The sequence below is a fragment of the Parasteatoda tepidariorum genome, chromosome 3, assembly GCF_982258835.1.
Source record: "Parasteatoda tepidariorum strain Cologne lab strain chromosome 3, Ptep-v5.0, whole genome shotgun sequence".
NCBI lineage: Eukaryota > Metazoa > Arthropoda > Arachnida > Araneae > Theridiidae > Parasteatoda > Parasteatoda tepidariorum.
The window spans coordinates 85,427,658-85,447,333 of NC_141757.1; the positions used below are offsets into that span (position 1 = coordinate 85,427,658).

The 19,676-nt window shown below is 32.6% G+C and overlaps 1 protein-coding gene across 1 annotated transcript in view; it reads left to right on the forward strand.

Annotated features, from left to right (window-relative positions):
- Positions 1-19,676, forward strand: part of LOC107436292 (intermembrane lipid transfer protein VPS13A) — a 169,547-nt gene that overhangs the window by 136,439 nt on the left and 13,432 nt on the right. Inside the window, 13 exon segments of the mRNA XM_087159737.1 lie at positions 6,106-6,231; positions 7,766-7,899; positions 8,735-8,941; positions 10,399-10,573; positions 11,115-11,351; positions 12,263-12,397; positions 12,479-12,624; positions 13,723-13,825; positions 13,931-13,990; positions 15,441-15,503; positions 17,157-17,293; positions 18,954-19,149; positions 19,238-19,313. Of these exon segments, the coding sequence (XP_087015863.1) occupies positions 6,106-6,231; positions 7,766-7,899; positions 8,735-8,941; positions 10,399-10,573; positions 11,115-11,351; positions 12,263-12,397; positions 12,479-12,624; positions 13,723-13,825; positions 13,931-13,990; positions 15,441-15,503; positions 17,157-17,293; positions 18,954-19,149; positions 19,238-19,313 (1,795 nt within the window).

The window sequence follows — 19,676 nt, forward strand, 5'->3', positions numbered from 1 at the left end:
CTAATCTTCTTTGACGTTTCTCTGATACTTCTTGGGCTCTAGAATTGCTTGTCAAAATTTGGTCATGTTCCATCCGTCTTTCACGTTCCACAGACGTTTCTTGGGCCCTTCTTCTTCTTTGAGAATCTCTTAATATCTTTTTCTTTGACAAAATACAAAGTTTTTTGGAAGGCGGTTCTGCCATGTCAGTAATCGGGTTTTTAAAGGTCTGGTTTCTTAGGACAAGCGCCTTATCTCAGCGTCAGCGGGACGTCAACGTCCCGCTGACGCCAACAAAATACTGGTTTGTTAGCTCAAGGCCTGGTATCTTAGAACTAGCGCCTTATCTGGGCGTCAGCGGAAAGTTTACGTAGAGCTGACACCAAAAAAATACTTTTTTGTTAGCTCAGCGTGAGCAGTCTGTCCTACGCAGACATTATCTCTCATTGCGCATGCGTTAATAACGTAAACAAAGATTTATTTTGAATTTGTATTGATTTTGTTATTGTCGATCAGTGTTTTAGAGAACAAATAATGACTTTGTCCAAGAAAAAACACATTATAGCTGAGTTAAATGAAGAGTGCTATGTTTAATGAAGAAGCTATGTTTAATGTCGAAATCAAAATCTTGGCTGATTTCAATGTGCTGTTGGATGTTGTCCGCCATTGCTTCTGTGGTTAACGTCACGTTGTAATCCAACTGCAGTTGAGTTGGACGGCAATTGTAGTTCAAGATGAGCGTTCGATGACGCATATGCAAAGATATGCAATTTCGTACCGAGATTAAAGAATCAAAACATTTATCCCATTCTGCAGCAAAAATCAATTAACTTATCAGACGTTGGGGACAATCCTTTAGAAATTAAAGTGTTATTAGGTGCGGATGTATTGCCTCAAATTCTCACGGGTAAAATTGAAAAATTGGATGAGAATATTATGGCTATTGAAACTCGGCTTGGGTGGACAATAATGGGTCAACAACATAGAGAAGAAAAAACAAACACTACTTTAAGCTTATTCTGCCAACCCAGCATTGGAGCTTGGAGACTATTGAACCTTTGGAGCTTGGAGACTATTGGAATACGAGATCCAGCCGAAGCTAAAACAACAAAAATGAAGAATGAAGAAATTTTAGAATTTTTTGAACAAACTGTTCGCAGATATGAAAGTGGTAGATATGAGGTTAGTTTACCATGGAAGGATACTCATCATATCTTAGGCAATAATCGCCAACATGCGGAAAGTAGACTGGTGATGCTAACAAAAAGATTAAAAAGAATTGGAAAATTCGAAGAATATAATAAAGTACTGGAACAATGGCTTCAAGAAGGCATCATTGAAATAGATGAAAATTGTGACGAGCCAGGAAGTCACTATTTACCACATCAAGCAGTCATAAAAGAATCGAGCCAAACTACAAAATTGAGACCCGTATTTGATGCGTCTTCCAAAGATGGTAATGGAACATCTTTAAATTCTTGTTTAGAAAGTGGACCAAACTTATTAGAGAATATTCCAAAGATGCTCATTCAGTTCAGGAAGTATTCCTATGGGATAACATCAGATATAAGAAAAGCATTCTTACAAATTGGAATATCTGAAGATGATAGGAAGTACTTGAAGTTCTTATGGTGGGATAGAGATGGAAAAGAAATTGTAACCTGGAGACACAGAAGAGTCGTATTTGGTCTCACCTGCAGTCCATTTCTGCTCAATGCTACAATTCAACATCATTTACAGAATCAAACCGGAGAGTTTCAGAAAACGGCCGAAGAGCTTGCAAAATCATTTTATGTGGACAATTGCGTCACCAGTGTTGAAAAAGAAAAGGATGTCGAAAAATTTATTCACGAAGCCTCTCTTTTGATGACAAAAGGAAAATTCGATCTAAGAGGATGGGTCACAAATGTTACAAGAAAAAGGAAATTACAGGACACTCAAGACACCATAGTTCCTATTCTGGGGTTGATGTGGGACACAAAAACAGACGAATTATTTTGTGAAGTCAACTCAGTAAGGCTAGCAACCCAAAAAATAACGAAACGAATGTTGCTATCCGTGTCTCAAAAAATTTTCGACCCTTTGGGATTTTTGTGTCCAGCTACATTACTTCCAAAGTTACTTTTACAAGAAGCATGGAAAAATAATTGTGGTTGGGATGATAAACTTCCTGAAAACATATCAAATAAATTTGTTCAATGGTTGGAAAATATTCAGTGGTTACGAGAATGTCGCATCTCAAGACACATGCATATTTTTAAAGCAAATATAACTATACACGTTTTCTGTGATGCAAGTAAAACATCGTATGCAGCATGTGTATTTCTCAGATCTAAAAAAGAAAACAATGTTGTTGTTCAATTAGCTATAGCAAAAGCCAGAATAGCACCGATGAAGCAAGTCACTATTCCTAGATTGGAACTTTTGGCTGCAGTCTTAGGCTCACGTTTGTATTTAGAAGTTCTTAAAGCTTTAGAGAGTCAAAAGTTTGTAACATATTTCTGGACTGATTCACAGGTTGCATTGACTTGGATAAAAAAGAAAGAGAATGGGACAGTTTTCGTCAAAAATCGATGTGAGGAAATCCGCAAAAATTGCAGCATTGAAGATTGGTACTACATTCCAAGTGAGCTAAACGCAGCTGATCTCCTATCTAGAGGCTGTTGTCCAAAAACATTATTTAAGAGCAAATGGTGGAGCGGTCCTAATTGGCTTAAAGAAGACCAGGAAAGTTGGCCTAAAAGTGACTTTAACGTTGTTGACAATATCACCGAGAAGATAGAAACATCAACTTCATCACATGTTGTATCAATTCCTGAAGTGTTGAGTACAAGACTATTATATTTCTCTAAGTATCACAAAATTGTAAGATTGATGGCATGGATTTTACGATTTATACGAAATACTCGAACTAACATAAGAAAAGAAAAAGTTTTAGATGTGACTTTGAGCAGCACAGAGTACAATGAAGCAGAAAATCTCCTCTTAAAGCTAATTCAAAATGAAACTTTCACAAATGAAAAAGACAAAAGAATAAAAAATATGCAAGTTTTTCGAGATGAAAATGGTCTAATAAGAGTGAAGACCAAATTGTTATTGGGAGAAGAAGATCTTGATTTCAAAACACCAGTGTTATTGCCAAACCACCACTTTATTGTTTATCGTCTATTACGCGAAATGCATGAAACATCTTTGCATGCTGGTTTACAGATAATGCTCTCAAGAGTTAGAGAAAAATATTGGATCTGTGGAGCAAGACGACTCATGAAGAAAATAATATCACAATGCACTATCTGTCTAAGATTTAAAGCCAAACATTTGGAGACTCCTACCGCATCCTTACCTAAAGATAGAATTACCAATTCAGCAGCATTCCAAATTACGGGCATCGATTATGCTGGACCATTATATCTCAAGAATGGTGAGAAAGCATGGATAGCTCTTTTTACTTGTGCAGTTTATAGATGTCTCCACCTTGAACTAGTTCAGAATTTATCGACGCATGCTTTCTTGGATGCACTTCGTAGATTTATAGCACGCAGAGGAAGAGTCGATACCATTTACACAGATAATGGCACGAATTTCCATGGAACTAATAATAAACTCAGAGAGTTGAATTGGGAAGAAATTCAAGATTCCTCATCCATTCATAGGATCAATTGGAAGTTCATACCTCCTTCATCTGCTTGGTGGGGAGGATTTTGGGAGCGGATGGTACGAATGACTAAGGAAATTTTAAGAAGAATCCTCGGTAGAGCATTGCTTTCATATGAAGAGTTGAATACTATTCTTTGCGATTGCGAAGCCATAATAAACTCAAGACCTTTGACATATGTGTTTGATGAAGATAGCTTAGCACCATTAACGCCAGCCATGTTTTTAAATAGCTTGACAAGTGCTGATGTTACCGATCTAGACAAAATTGATAACACATCCTTGAACAATAGATATCAATATTTACAAAGTATCAGAGAAAACTTAAGACAGCGGTTCAAAACCGAATACTTGGCTCAACTTGTACAGCGTGGTAAAGAATCAAATAACAATTTAAAAGAAGGAGACGTGGTGCTTATTGGCGATGATAATGTCAAAAGAATAAATTGGCCTTTAGCAGTTGTCTTAGAGTTATATCCCGGCAAAGATGGCATATCAAGAGCTGCGAAATTGAAAACAATCCATGGAGAGAAAATAAGACCCTTACCAAAGCTGTTTCCCTTGGAGATTTCGCCTGAAGAAACAGATTTTTACAAACCGAAATCAGCAGCCCCTATTTCCGAAGGAATACGGGAGAATATTACTCGTTATGGAAGAAAGATAAAAATACCAAATAAACTGGACTTGTGAACTATAAAACATTTTTACATTAGGACATTAAAAGTTAAAAATATTTTTATAATCAGAAATTGTTGTCTTAAAACAAAACAAACAAACAAAAAATTAATTAAAAGTTTAAAATTTATTTGTTGGTGGGGAGGATGTTGCGGGTTCGCATAAGTAATATTGGAAAGCGGGAAATAGTTTAGTTGTAATGGAATGGCAACAAAACTATTTCCCGCTTTCCAATATTACTTATGCGAACCCGCAACACTATCAAACTCACAAATGGACCAATCAGAGGTTAGCGCTGATTTCCAGCTTACGCCGTCCTGTCCTAAGAAACCAAGCCTTAAGAAGTCAACGAATACTTTAGAACATTAATTACTATGAAAGCAAATCATGAAACTTCAATATTAAAATCTAAGTGCTTACCTGCAAACTGAAACTTTACTGAAAATAACTAATTACATTTAATAAAAACTGTTAAAATAAAGAATAGAAAAACCAAAGAGATCCAAGGTAAGTGTGATCGTTCCTTCAAAAATAATTAAATTCCTATTTCATATAGCTACAACGCTTAAGAAGAAAAAAACTAAAATGCTAAATACATGAAAAGAACATGAAAACGAATTAATTTTTTATGGTATCAATTTATATTTCTATATAATTTTTATGGTATCAATTTCTATTTCTATATCACTACAAAAATTATCGTCTTCGCTTAAGAAAAAAAAATAGAGCGTGGAAAGAAGAAAAAAAACTTATTATAACAATTATGCACAGCGACAAATAAATCAAAGCGAAGCGTTCTATTTACGGATCGAATATGTTGCCACATTTTTAATACAAAAGTTAAACTTTTATCCACTTAAACTAATGCGAACCTTACAATTAAATTATTAATTCCTTCGTATATCATTGGTTTAAGTTGTCGAAAATTAATATTTCAATTGTAAGGTTCGCATTAGCATACGTTTATAAGAGTGGAGAAAAGTATATGCATTTTTTAATAGTTTTCTGAATATGGCTCTTTGAAGAAGAAAAAGCATAGATTTTCTTACAAAATGACTGATAACTAAAAAACTAATCCAAATTTTTGAAAAAGAAAAAAAATACTTCTTTATTATGTCAAAACACAATTATGTGCCGAATTTCGTGCCTGGGCGAGGCTTCTGGGGCGATATATTGTGATTACAGACACACACACACAGCCGCGTTTATTATTATGTATAGATGTATAGATGTATAGATATCAACTAATTTATGCTATGTATTAGTTTATATTCACAATAAAATGTTGAATTTAAATTCGTGTTCAAAGAATTGTGTTTTAGAAGTACAATAATAAATAACATACTTATGCTGAAGTTTAGACTCCGTTTAATTTAAAATATCTTAACTTTTTATCTATTAAAATTAATACTATTACATGAAACTTCCGTATTCAAATCTCTTACTCTATTAAAAACAAATTAATTGAAACTTTTGATAAAAGCGCGTGTTCTTTAATGTTTACTATGACAATCGATCGTTTTCAAACCTACTCGTACTATGTTTAAAAAAATTAACATTATTTGGAGACAGGAAAACTACTTCCTTGTTTGAATAAATAATTACAGACTCGTTTTGCTTTCTTTTTCCTTGTTTTATTGTAATAAAATGTAAAACCTAAATCCTTTTACTTGATTATTATTTTATTCAAAATCTATTTTAATAAAACATTCTTCATGGCAGAAAGGGCAACTTTAATTGGATTGTTAAATATCTTACATATTTGTAAAGATTTGTAAATTATGATTGTTTTTCCAGTGTCTTCCTTTCTGGCCGGACACTGATTCGTTGAAACTGCTTGTGAAGTTACGAGACAGCAAAACAGTTTCCCAACATTTTCCTATAGATTTCCCTCACGTAACAGTGCTTAGAATGGAATGTGGGGTAAGATCATTTATTTTTTAATTGTATTCTAAAAACCCAAAAAAATGAGATTTTTAAATTAATTCTCATTGCTAATACATTTTGCCATGTCTCCATGCTGCGATATCGCACTGCGAACCATATTTGAAAACTTTCTTTTGTTTTCACGGTTTTAAAAAAAGTAGTAATATATTAAAGTAGTAGTAGTAGTAGTAATATTAAAATGATTGTTATTTAAGCAAAATTTATTTCATTGTAAATAAAAGAAAAAAAACTCATAAAATGCTAACAAACGTGTCGATTCCAGAGCAGCAAAAATTAAATATCTTTACGGCATTTTAACTCATTATTGACCCAAACCTACTTTTAAAAATGCATATACGGATATAATTACGTTGAAATTTATTCACCGTAATTTATTAAGTATGCATTTAGTTTAAATTTTTTCAATGGTAGTACCTGTATATTTTTTTTAATTTTCTAGACGGATATGCCACAGTTTACCGTTCAACAAATAAAATAGTTAGGCGTGTTCATTTATGTGTCATATTAATTAGGATTAATTAGGAGATTGAATTTTAGAATATGAAGGGCTCGTCTCTCAACGGGATGTCCCAAGTTCAATAGGATAAAATGGCTGTCGATTCGTATACTGCTTCGTGCTCGACCCGACCCTAAAACCGACACCCGACACCGACCACTGTGCTGACCAAATATATATCTCCAGTGTTAAACTGATTTAAGTTAGAATACAATTGTTATTGAGCTAACAGGAGGAGGTCTTAGTAATTTTTCTTCCCCGTGAAACACAATTGTAGGTTAGTTCAACACCAAGAAAGAGAAAAGGGCTCCGCATTTATCAATTTATAAGTCAGGCGTAATGAAGATAAATTGTGCAGTGGGGGTTAATTAGAAAGATGTCACAACGTCTGGACTGCTAAATTGCGGAGTAGCGAGAAAATAAGAAGGATGTCGCAAAGTCTAGACCACTAAATTGCGCAGTATCGGGAAAATAAGAAAGATGTTACAACGTCTAGACTACTAAATTGCACAGTAGCGGGAAAATAAGAAAGATGTCACAACGTCCGGACTACTAAACTGTGCCGTAGAGGGAAAATAAAAAAAAGAGTCACAATGTTAGGACTACTAAAGATAGGATTTCTCATTTATGGTAACTGTGCAAAGTTCTCTCGTCTAGAAGGTTTTAATTAATTTCATCAAAAAGTTCATCAAGAAAGTGAGTTTTTTTCCCAATGCTTGCCTATCTTGCTTGGCCTGATTTGGGTACGGAATTTCAAGGCTACAGATTTGAATGTCATTGATATCACAAATCTGGTAAGAATCAGATATTCAACACCGTTGAAGAAGTGAAATAAAAACACAGCTGTAAGAATATTTCTTAAAATCTCACCTAATTTTAAATTTTGGTATTTTTTTGTCATTTTACAGTTCTATAGTAGCGAGAAGCATTACTTTTAATTTCTTTCTATTATGTGATTTTAAAAAAAGGACTATCAATAATATTTTTCTTAGATTACATTTTCTTATTTTTTAGAGTGCTCTAAAAGTTGATGTTAAATGTGGTGAAGATTTTCCTACCACTATTGCCTTCCAGCCCTATGTCCCTGGGGATGCACCTGTACGTGTAGATAACTATTGCGAAGACCTATTCCTCAAAATTCACCAAAAGTAAGACCATCTTACTGATTAGTTTATCATTATTACAATTCGAGTAAAACAGAATCTGTTTTATAGATTGTAATATATTTTATTTTTATTTTTCACTGAAAGATTTTGATAGGGTTATTAGAAGAGTCTCATTTATTTGCAAATGGTGTTCTGAAGCTTGCGCATTTGTGACAGTAAAATATTAACAACAGAAAAAAAGACACAGGAAGAACTGATATTTCATGGTTATTAAAAATGGAGTACAATACAAAAGAATAACGGGCTTTCTTTTGAGATAAGCGATATTTTAAACAATGAAGAGTCATCCCATGGTCGCGCAATTTCCCGTTTCAGTTATCAGAATTTGAAGACCTTTTATGTTCCTGAAGGCTTATACCAATAAACAAATAACTACCCACAACTTCAGCTAAACAATTGAGCACAATATCGATGAAATTCAGCCACGTTTATTTTGAATGGCCGTTGAAAATTTTAACTGGAAGATGCATGAGGCTCTTATTCGATATGCTGTTCCATACACAACCCTATTATGTGTACATTAATTATGCATAAACTAAAAACCTTTTTTTCTACTAAAATTACTCCTTGTGTGAATTTTCGACACCCTCGGACTTTGTAAGTGAAGAGTTAAAATAGTAAAGAAGATGGGGAAAAAACAGACTAACATATAAGTTTTGAGTCTAATCGTGGTTGAATCATGCCAAGCATTACTTGCATTTCAATTTCTTGAATTACATTCCCAAGTATAATTTTGACATACCTATAGGTACTGCTACTAATCATATCACTATATATAAAATAAAGATTTCTTGCTCATTCTGTAATTTCTTTTTAGATCTCAGAGTCAAGTAACCCTCCTGAACCCTTACCAATCAGTGCATTATACTTGGGACGATCCTAGTAAAGAGAGAACCCTCATATGGAATTTATACAATAGAAAAAAGTCTGGTTTCCCTGCTAAAATAACAAGAGACGGTTACGGATTCGAGAAGGTCTCTTTTCACTCTCTGAGAAAAACTCTTGTACAGCAACCTTCCTTCAAGTACGGCATTTACAGCTATTTCTTCATGATTTAAGATTTCAAAAATTCTATTCCCGGAATAGTTCTTTACATAATTGTTCTTTCTAAATTGTATTAAGATGATAAATTAGTAAAGGTAAATCTGTGTTTTTACATAAATAAATGAAGAAGTTTGGCGTTGTAGCATGCGTAATTTGAATAACGACAAAATATGAACATCACTGACACATTCACAACGGTACGAAAGAAAACGAGAAATTAGTGACGCGAATCAGCAGAAAAAATTTTAAAAATAAAAATTCTCATCTTTGGTTCAATCTGAGTTTGGTTCATTTTCATTTCTTGTTGCATAGTTCACAAAAAAAAGTGAACACCCTGACAAGCTTTTTAACTAACAATTGCTTTTTCACTTACTGAGACTCATTTTTAATGGTTCGAGGACCTAAGCTTAAACAGGCTGATCAGTTATTGCCAACGATTTTTTAAGTTACAAAATCGGACACCGTTGACATTTTTCGACTTTCTTCAAATTCTTGACCCTTAAAATATGGAGGGTGATATTATTTTTTCCGTACTTTTTTTTTAAAAAATTTTCGAAAATTTGAAAAATAAAGGGTTAAATGGCGAAATAAAAAATTTGATCATACTCAATCAAATAATTCCTGAGTCATAAAATTTTAAAAAAGTAGTATATTTAAAATTTGATTCCGTCAAATAAGTTATGTTTATTAAAAAAAAAGCACGTTTTTGTGTCCGATTTTGTAAGTTAAAATATAGTCTGTAGTATTTAACAAGCATATGTACTATTTAATTAAGTCCTCAAAACTTATCCCGGGTGCATTTTTCTTATTTTGCGCACAATGCATCGCTTTATGACCCAGCCGGGCGATGATTGATCAGATCCATCTAACTTCCGACAGGTATACCAAAATAAGATCGATTGCGAACAAAAGTATGGAATGCATATGTTGCCCTGAGTAACTTTTGTTGGGTTTTTTTTTCTTTTTTTAGTAAAAAATACTCGTGGATATGTCACGGCCAAAGCCCGAAGTCCGACCACTTCGTGAATTGGCCGTACCCCTCGGCCAAAGTGCGAAATAATTGAAACGATCAATTATTTCGCACTTTGGCCGGCCATTTCGCGAAGTGACCACGATGTTCCGGCCAAAACGCGATGTGCTCATTCAAAAATGCCCGGGCAAATGTATACCGGGCAGTGGCACTTAACTAGACCTAGTATATATTTCGGACATTTACCAAAGGTTTAGTCATACTAGGTCTAGTTAAGCGCCACTGCCCGGTATAAATTTTCCCGGTATATCCTACACTGATGTTTCTTTAAGGTTCAGTGCCACTGCCCGGTACGCATTTGCCCGGTATTTATCTTCTAATCTATCGTCAGTAAGTATTAAAATATCGAATAAATGTAATCTATTTTCTGAAATCATAAAGTAATTTGTGATTATTTATTTATTTAGATCATCCGTCGATCAAAGTAGCAGTTCAGATGATGATAGCGAGTCAGAAGACGGACTGTTACCAAAGAAGACTCGGAAGGATAAGGTTGTCGTGCATTGGGTTTCCTATGTAGAAAAAGAACAGCGTGTACTGCTGTTTACTCAAGACGATAGAGTTGCTAGACTTGCCAGAAAGGTAAAGTCTTCTGTAATGAAGTCTTCCGTAATTCACAAACATACCAGTTGTTCCAAAAGTAAACAACGATTTTAAGAAGAATTGAGGGAAAGTAGATGGAGCGTTGGCGTTTACATGAGCGTTTGCTGCATTTTGCTTAGAAAACTAGATTGTGTTTTCTAGCCAAATTTTTAAGTCCGTCAACAGATGTTACTGTTAAAAAATTTAAATAATGTTTTCGAAGGAACCATCGTTTGTGGCAGCAACGTAGTGCAGTCTGAGAACAAAATTAACAGATGCCTGTATAAAAATTTCAGTTGGAATGGTCTGCCATGTAACGCAAAACCTTATTTCATAGTTTTTTTTATATTAGTAGAGTTATCTGTATTCGAAATTTGTAACAAATTTTGACATTGGCGAGGCTTCAAATAGTTCACCAAACAGAACTTACATTTCTATAACCTTCCGTTTTCCTTTGTTTTTCAAATAGTTGGTCATTTTTGGAACACCCGGTATCATTTTGAAACAAATAACTAAAAACAATTTAATATCCATCTTTCAGGTAGTGGATGGAGAACGGGCCTATTTAGAGTGCTTTCTGTCTCTGAATGGAATAGGTTTATCTTTAGTGAACGATGCCCATCGTGAATTAGCATACGCTAGCTTGACATCGTGTCCAGCAATCTGGGAAATTGAAATAAATCATTCCTGGAAACTTCTCACTTTGGAACTCTCAGCCTGGCTCGAAGATAAATGGAATGCTGATCAGCAAAAGGCACAGTTGAAAGATTACCTTCAAGTAATATAGCTAAAATATTATCTTGATATCATTAAAGTAGATTGGATATATGTACAGCTGTAATGATTGAAATTCAGTAAGAAAACGTAATGTTTAAAAAAATGGAAGATGCATGGGGCCACTTTGTGGGTCTCCACCATATGCAAGAAAACTTAACAATATAGAAAAATTTTCAGTAACCCGTAGGAGGACTATTGCAGTTGTTGGATTCTTATAGAGGAAACTGACTGAATCATTCTTTTGCTATAACAGGCTGTATTAGTGAAGAATATGATTTTCAATCATAAATATAGTTCATAATGATCAGGAAATAGACTGATAACTTTTAACACAGGTTCAACATAGGCTTGTTTGTTCATATGTAGTTTCACATTCACAATTAATACAGTGCTGGTACAAAAATTTCTTGGTACTGTCAGTTGAAATTACTTTACTCAGTTTTAAACTTCTAGTAAAAAAAATCAGTGCTCTTTTCTATATCAGCAATAGAGAGTAAAATAATTTATAAACTTGAGAGATTGTTAACAAAATTGATACAGGTTGCTTCATTATATTTTCATTATTTTATTTATTTCCATAAAAATTAAAGTACCTGATTGCGAAACTCAACGGCAATGTTACTCAGACAAGCAAAATTACTTTTCCCACCAGAAATTTTAAATTTTTACCCAACTAAATGCATATTCATAATTTAGCAACGTTTTGAGTCTCCAAAAGTGTCTCTGGAGGATAAAGGTAGTGTTCATATTCAAAACCAACCTTCTAAATATAATCAAAAGTAATAAAAAAACACTTATTACCAAAATTTGTTTTGGACTGTTTGTCAATGTCCCATGAAATAAAATTATGATAAATGTTCCTTTTTTTACTTTTTTTAAACATAATGTTTTCGTTCTGTAACATTTTTAAAGGTTGATTTAAGCAAGATGCAGATGATCAAACCATTTTTTGGTCAACTCAGGAGATTTTACAGTCCAGCTTTCTGGTTGCAGCTCAGGAAGTCTTCTTATCAAACTTACGCTCATTTTAAAATTCACAGGTTCCAGGTATTTTTTTTGTCGTCCTATCTTTAAATGAAGACTACATTTCCTCGTGAAACAGAGATCTAATTTATGGTTTTATTTCAGATTGACAATCAGCTTCCGGATGCCGTCTTCCCAACCGTCCTTCATCCGGGCACAACGCCTCAATACATAGTACGGAGAAGTGGTCCAAAACCATTCTTTGAGAGTGCTTTTCTTTTACACTCTTATGGAGCTACAAAAACTTTAAAGTAATTAGCTTATCATGCTTAAATAAATGTACTATTAGTAGGAATTAATGAGGAGAATTCTTTTGAGCATTGCTTTAAAAGTTGTCTACTAACTTACGGTTCAAATAATGTGCATGTGTTCAATCTGTCTATAGCACCGATCAGTCTGTTCCATAAAACTCATTCTGCTAGTGTTCCAAAGCATATTTCGACCAATCACAGAGTTGGTACTGTTCACGTAACATTTGCATTTTATTTTTCAGTTTTCATAATCAAGACGGTTACGATTGCTGTGAGATCACGTTTTTCGTTACATGAAGAATTTTTAGTGCTCAGGATTAAGTTTTTTCTAACAAAAGATTAACGAAAAAATTGAAGTCTAGTGAAGCTTTCCCGCAACAGTCCGTAGTGGGAAAGGGAGTCATGAAGACTCCACAATTTCTTGACCAACAAAATGATTGTGGTAATGTAGTCAATACTGCTCACAGGCAGCTTGTACTTCAAGGACAAGCAAGTACCCATCCATCTTAAGCTAGGTGGGCTTCACGGCAACATTGTGAGGAACTGGGGATCGAACCACAGTTCTTCACAATGACAGTTCAGTGCCTTAACCACTGAGAATTAAAATATTAGTGTTTGGAAAACAGCTGTATTACCTTTGTATATTATTTTTAGCATTCGGAATGATCACGGGATATGAGTGCTATTTCCCTGTATTGTGTTTTTTATGATTAAGTGCCACTGCCCAGATACCTGACACTGATTTTTTTTTTAAGGTTAAGTACTCGGATTGATTCCTGTTAAATGGTGCTGTTATCAAAAATCGATAGAATAAGACAGCGGTAAAGATATTTTACAGAAGATCGGTGCAATAGCCACTGCCGATGACGCTTTTATATGAAATCATTGTGATGGGCCCATCGCGTTGTGAAAATATGAAAAAGTAGAATGTTAAATAACTTAATGATGAATATTTACAAGGCTTCAGCTCGTGTATATACCTAAAATACTTATTTTTTTCGTGATTAATATTGTTATGTTTATCAATTCCATCAATTAAATACTATTATCAACCTTAATTAAGCTTTCACACTTTTCTAATTTTCAAAAATCCTGCAGATTCTGGAAAGTTTTACTTCAGGAAGTGCACTTGCATTTAGACAAAGGCTTTCTACTCTCTGTACATGACATGGTGTCTCGTTTTGTGGATATTCCAGATGAAGTATATGCTTTTCTACCAATTTTATTTTAAATTTTACCACACATATTTCACACTAATTTAAAGATCATAAGCTTATAAATATTCATTACTTTTTTATTTTGTTAGGTCTCAAGATTAAGAGAAGATTTAAAAACAGCTCAAGCACCTCTTTTTGATTTAGAACAAGTAAGTTTTATTTCATTCAGAAATTATAGATGGTTTACAATGCTGATATCTCAAAATTCTCAAATAAAAACACAAATATTTTTTAAAAAACAAACAAAAAAAAATTTTTGTCACATAATTTATAAGTTTTAACATCAAAAAATCATTTCCTTTAGTTAAATTAAATTGAAACAATTATCACTATTAAAACCACTGGGGAAAAAATTGTCTACCCCTAGAGAAATCATGATAAGCATCGTTTAATGCAATGTAACGACACCTCGATATGATCACTGCCTGAATTCGGTTTGAAAGTAAGACCTCTGGGTTTTGTATATCGTATCGAGTTTAAGCCTCTCTCTTAGGATTTGACCGTGCAAATTCACTAAATTGTGAGTAGGCCGATTACGTCCGACATACCCACCCTGTTTAAAAATATCTCTCCAATTTCCTATGGGGTTTAAGTCTGGGAATTTTAGATAATTATAAGTGCTTTGAATAATAAATGTGAGCTTTCATAGAACAAGTTACATATTCTTGTTGCCCGATGAGTTGTGCCGTTGCCGTCTTGAAAAATATGAGTATCATCAGCTTACTCATCATGAAGATGTTGACTGAAAGGGAATACCTAACCAATCAAAAATTATCTTTAAAATTTTGGTTATTGTTAATGGTCACCTCAGAGAGCAGGTCCAATCCATTATAATAAAAACACAACAAAACACAGACCAACCTTCTATTAAAATGTGACCATGTACACAATCGTGATTTCTCTAGAAATGTCAATTTTTTTCTGTTATCTCTTATTATTTTTACGTAAAACATATTTTACATTTTTTATTCATACATAGAGATTACATAAAACTAAATATGAGTTAGTAATAATTATTTATGAAGATATCACCAATTTTTCTTTAACCTTTCGTTGCCCTATCTTGAAAAATGACTTTTGAAAAAAAATTTAACACTGTATGAATTTTTAGATGAAGTTTTAGTCAAACAATTTTTTTTATACAAAATGAAGAGAAAATAAGTTTTCAAGTATTTGTATGAAAAATAATAAATTTTGCATCTTATTTAAAGTTTTATGTTATTTCCGTTCACCCTATAAAAAATTCCGGATCAAAGTAAGGAAATTACTCACGTTGCCTGTACTTTTCAGCATAAAATTAATTTTGCATTTTACGGAATAAAAAAATTGATATACCATAATTTTTGCAGTAATAATTACTGTAAAATCACCGAATCACTCTAATACATTTTATGCTATCATATTTTACGATAAAAAGGGATTTTACGGTAAAATAGTTTTTATGGATGATGCTCCCAAAGTGCCGTGATTGGATTCGGATTTTTTGCGGTGCATGCATATCCTTGAATGTCAGCTTTAACTAAAGTTAAAAACTTTCTTAACTGTATAAATTATTTAATTATAAAAATTACAAATTTTATTTTTCTGTTATCAATACAGCAACCCAGAAGACGAGGTAAAAAGGGTATCTCTATCGAGTATGTTCATCTTTCACCTGTCGTGGTAAGTGTAGAATATTTTAGTCTTCCTCTATTATACTTCAGATTTAAATGAGGTTTAGATAAATACATTGTTACTTAACTTTAAAACCATAATTTTATTGAAACTTGCAAGGGATCATAGTTAATTGATATCTATTATTTATAGTTTTACAAAAGAGTGACCACTTCTTACATGCTGTTAGGTAGCAGGGAAGTACCATTTTTAAAGAGTAAACCAAGTATACAAAAGAATTCGTTCGAGATTCGTAGTTCGAAGAATGCCCTTTATCAAGATGATTTTTTAAAATTGAGAATAACAAACTTGGTTTCTAAACTAATATAAATTGAAATTTAATTTATTGCTGATTAAATGTTCTTAAAACGTGTTGAAGCAAACTTCAGGAAACCACATAGACGCTTTGAATTTTTGAGCTATTTTGAAGATTACGGTTTATCAGTTTCTTTCCGTTGATGCCATGTTTCTGATACCCTTTAAATTTCCCAATTTCCCTGACAACAGGGACAAAAAAGTAACAAAGAAAACAACTATTTCAATGAAATCAAAAGCAAATCCTAAACAAGGGGAAATATTAGCGGAATTGAAAAAATTAACGGTGAAATTTTGCCAATCAACCGCTAAAAAAAAATCTTTTTATTATTATTAGGCAGTTTACCATAAGCCCAGCTGTGATTTAGGCATATATTTTACCTCCTATATTTTACCTTTTTTGCTAAAAACGAGCAGAAAAGAAAAGGATCAATACTGCCTCCCTTTTTACAGTTGTTCAAGAAATAAGGCCAGACTGGAAAGTCTTCCTGTTTCAAGACATCGAACATTGAAAGATATTTTCTTGCACTTCCTTAATAAATTCAACATGACTCAGAATGCTCAACAGCTACTTTTTATGCAAAACTGAAAAGAAAAAAATTTATGTTGTGATTGACTCACCGCTGGAGGGCGAGTTAATCACTTACCCAATTAAAGAATTAAGAGTAGAGTAGATGGAGAGGAGCCGGCGCGTTAGGCTGGTCTTTCTTCCATTAGAGCATACTTCTATATTGCTGTATTTTGGCCGCTGAGGGCCCTTAATATTTTCATAATTGTTTTGTTTATTTGTTTTAAATATCAATAAATGCTATTTGTTGCTGCTACGCTTGAATATACTTCAAAAGCAATAATCCTCATTACATTAAAAGAAATAAACAAAGCGATAATGAAAATATTAAGGGCCCTCAGCGGCCAAAATACAGCAATATAGAAATATGATCTAATAGAGGAAAGACCAGCCTAACGCGCCGGCTCCTCTTCATCTACTCTACTCTTAATTCTTTAATTGGGTAAGTGATTAACTCGCCCTCTAACGTTGAGCCAATCACTACAATGTATTAACCTTGATTCACTTAGAGAAAATACCTTAGACGTCAACAATAGATTTTTCAGAAGGGAAATAAATAGGGAATTCTCTTCATAAAAATGATTTTTAAATAAAAACTTAAGTTTTTAGATTAATAGATCTCAAAAATCATTAATATTAAAACTTATAATTGAAAAATAATATATTTTCAGTTTATTTAAGATGACCTTTAAGTTGAAAAATATATATCTTTTTATATTATATTTAATTTTATCTTCTTAATGTATAAAATTTGTTTACATAATTGACTATTTTTTTAGATTCATTTTAGCTTCAGTCCAAGGGGAACAGTTTTTAAACCCTTACTGAAATCACCTAGTCTACAAGGTGATGTGATGGATTTGTTACTAAATTCTATAGGCGCCACTTTATCTGAAGTTAAAGACGTTGAAATAAAGTAATTTTTTTATTATTATTATTTATAAATGATTTGATGAAACTTTTGTATGTTTTCGTGGATATTTTAAGTACCACTGATAAATTAGGATTGACATATATTTAATGATTAAAACAAATTTAAAATGTTTTCTAAAAAAATGTGGCTTACAAGAAAATTTTTGTGGACTTAATTTTTTTTTTTTTTTTTTTTTTATTATGCATTATGGGTGTTCAAGAAACCATTTCTTTTTACCGACCTTACCATTTCTTTTAAATGAAAACGAATCAATTATGACTCATTTTTAAAGGTTCATAACTGTTTATTTAATTGAATAATCCAAAATTAAAATAATAAATAGCATATAATATTTAAGCCAATTAAAATTAAGTATGCATTTTCAACTATATTAAAAGCGGTATTCAAATATTTTAATTAAAAGAATTAGCCTAACTACCTTTCAATCATATTTAAACAAATAGAAAATGATTATTTAATTCCATGAAGAAGTACTATTTTAATACGAGTTTTCAACGCTTCCACAACCCATAATTTTATCTGTAGAGCGATTTTAATTAAAAGAATCAGCCTAACTACCTTTCAATCATATTTAAACAAATAAAAAATGATGATTTAATTCCATGAAGAAGTACTATTTTAATACGAGTTTTCAACGCTTCCACAACCCATAATTTTATCTGTAGAGCGATTTTTGTAACCCGAACTATGTTCTTATCTGCTTTGTTGTTTTCAAATAAAATTATTTAAACCAATAAAATCGTGCTTTAAAAAAAAAAGAAAAAAACAAAAAGTAGAAGAGAAAAACGATTTTTAAAAAGACTTACTTCGGAATCGTTTCCTGATTTTAAGTTTTATAATTTTGTCATAGTGAGTATTAACCAACATTAGGACATTTTTTGACATCCTTTGGGTTGAGTTTTTTGAGACATCTTTTGGGTTACGATTTATTTTACAGCTATAAATAGAAAATAATTGAAAATTTAAAAACTCACTTTCAGATATGTAGATACGGATTACAGCTCCCGGAGATATTTTCAGTTTTTTCACCCCTTTTGCAAAATTTGGAACTTCAGATGGCATGCTTGTCCGGACGATAGATTTTATTTCTTAGATTTTGTAAGAACTGAAATTTTTCACTCTTGGTTTTGGGTTGTAAATTGTATATTGAATAAGATTTTGCAAGCCCTATATGGTGTTTTTTAAAACAAACTTGTTTGATAAATGCGTAAATTTCTATTATATTTGGTTAAAAATTTAGCAATCTGTATTTTTATTGTACCTTGCTTTACATAGAAGATGTTTGTGATCGCATTTATAGCTTTTGATTAGTTGAATAATAAAACTCAAAAGGCATTTTTCATTTAATACTTCTCGATTTTGTTAAAAATAATTTTTAAACTTCTCGTCACCACCAGTGAAAACTACAATAATTATTGTCATTTTTTTATTCTTCGACTAAATTTGATTTTAAAAAAATTGAAGTTGTGGACTTCGTTATTTGCAAATGAAACAAGTGGTATTTAAGCATTTTATTTTGTAATTGATATCTTTACAGAACAAACTACATATAATTTTTAAATTTTTACAACACAATGCGCACAGAAGTCTTTCTTAACAAATCCAGATACTAAATCTTTGATTTTTTTTTAATTCCCTCTAGATTAGCATTTTTCGAACGTCGAGGCTTTCATGCTAGTTATCAAGAATTGCTGAACGAAATTCGTAGCCATTACAAATCTCAAGCGGTGCAACAAGCATACGTTCTTATTTTAGGACTAGATATCCTGGGTAACCCTTTTGGTCTTCTAAAAGACTTTACAAGAGGACTCGGAGATTTCTTTTATGAGCCTTACTTGGTGAGAAAGAGTTTATTTTAGCGTTCTCCAGAAATACTGAAAATAAAATTCGGGTAAGAATTTTAACTTGCATCTATTCATTTATTAGGGATCAATTAAGGGACCAGATGAATTTGCTGAGAGCTTAGCTAGAGGAGCACAAAGTCTGTTAGGACATGTAATTGGTGAGTATTTTAGCGCATTATATACATCTCTATGATCATCATGTTGCTTACATTATTTCATGGTGCTGGAAAAGTAAAATTCTAATTCTCAGCTTTTTAACTAATGCATATCGTTTAATTCTATACCAAATGCCCATGTGAGAAATGTTTTATTGAAAATTTCTACCCATTTTTGAAACTTTCCCTTTAAAATAATTCACATTAATATAAAAGTATCCTAAAACAAGAGATAAGCACACCAGGATAGATCATAACACACACACTCATCACACCGAGTCATGGCCAAGCTTCTGGCCTCGTTTTCCATAGCTCTATTTGTTAACGGCCATTGTTTGAATGGCACTCAATTTTGACCCCAGTCGG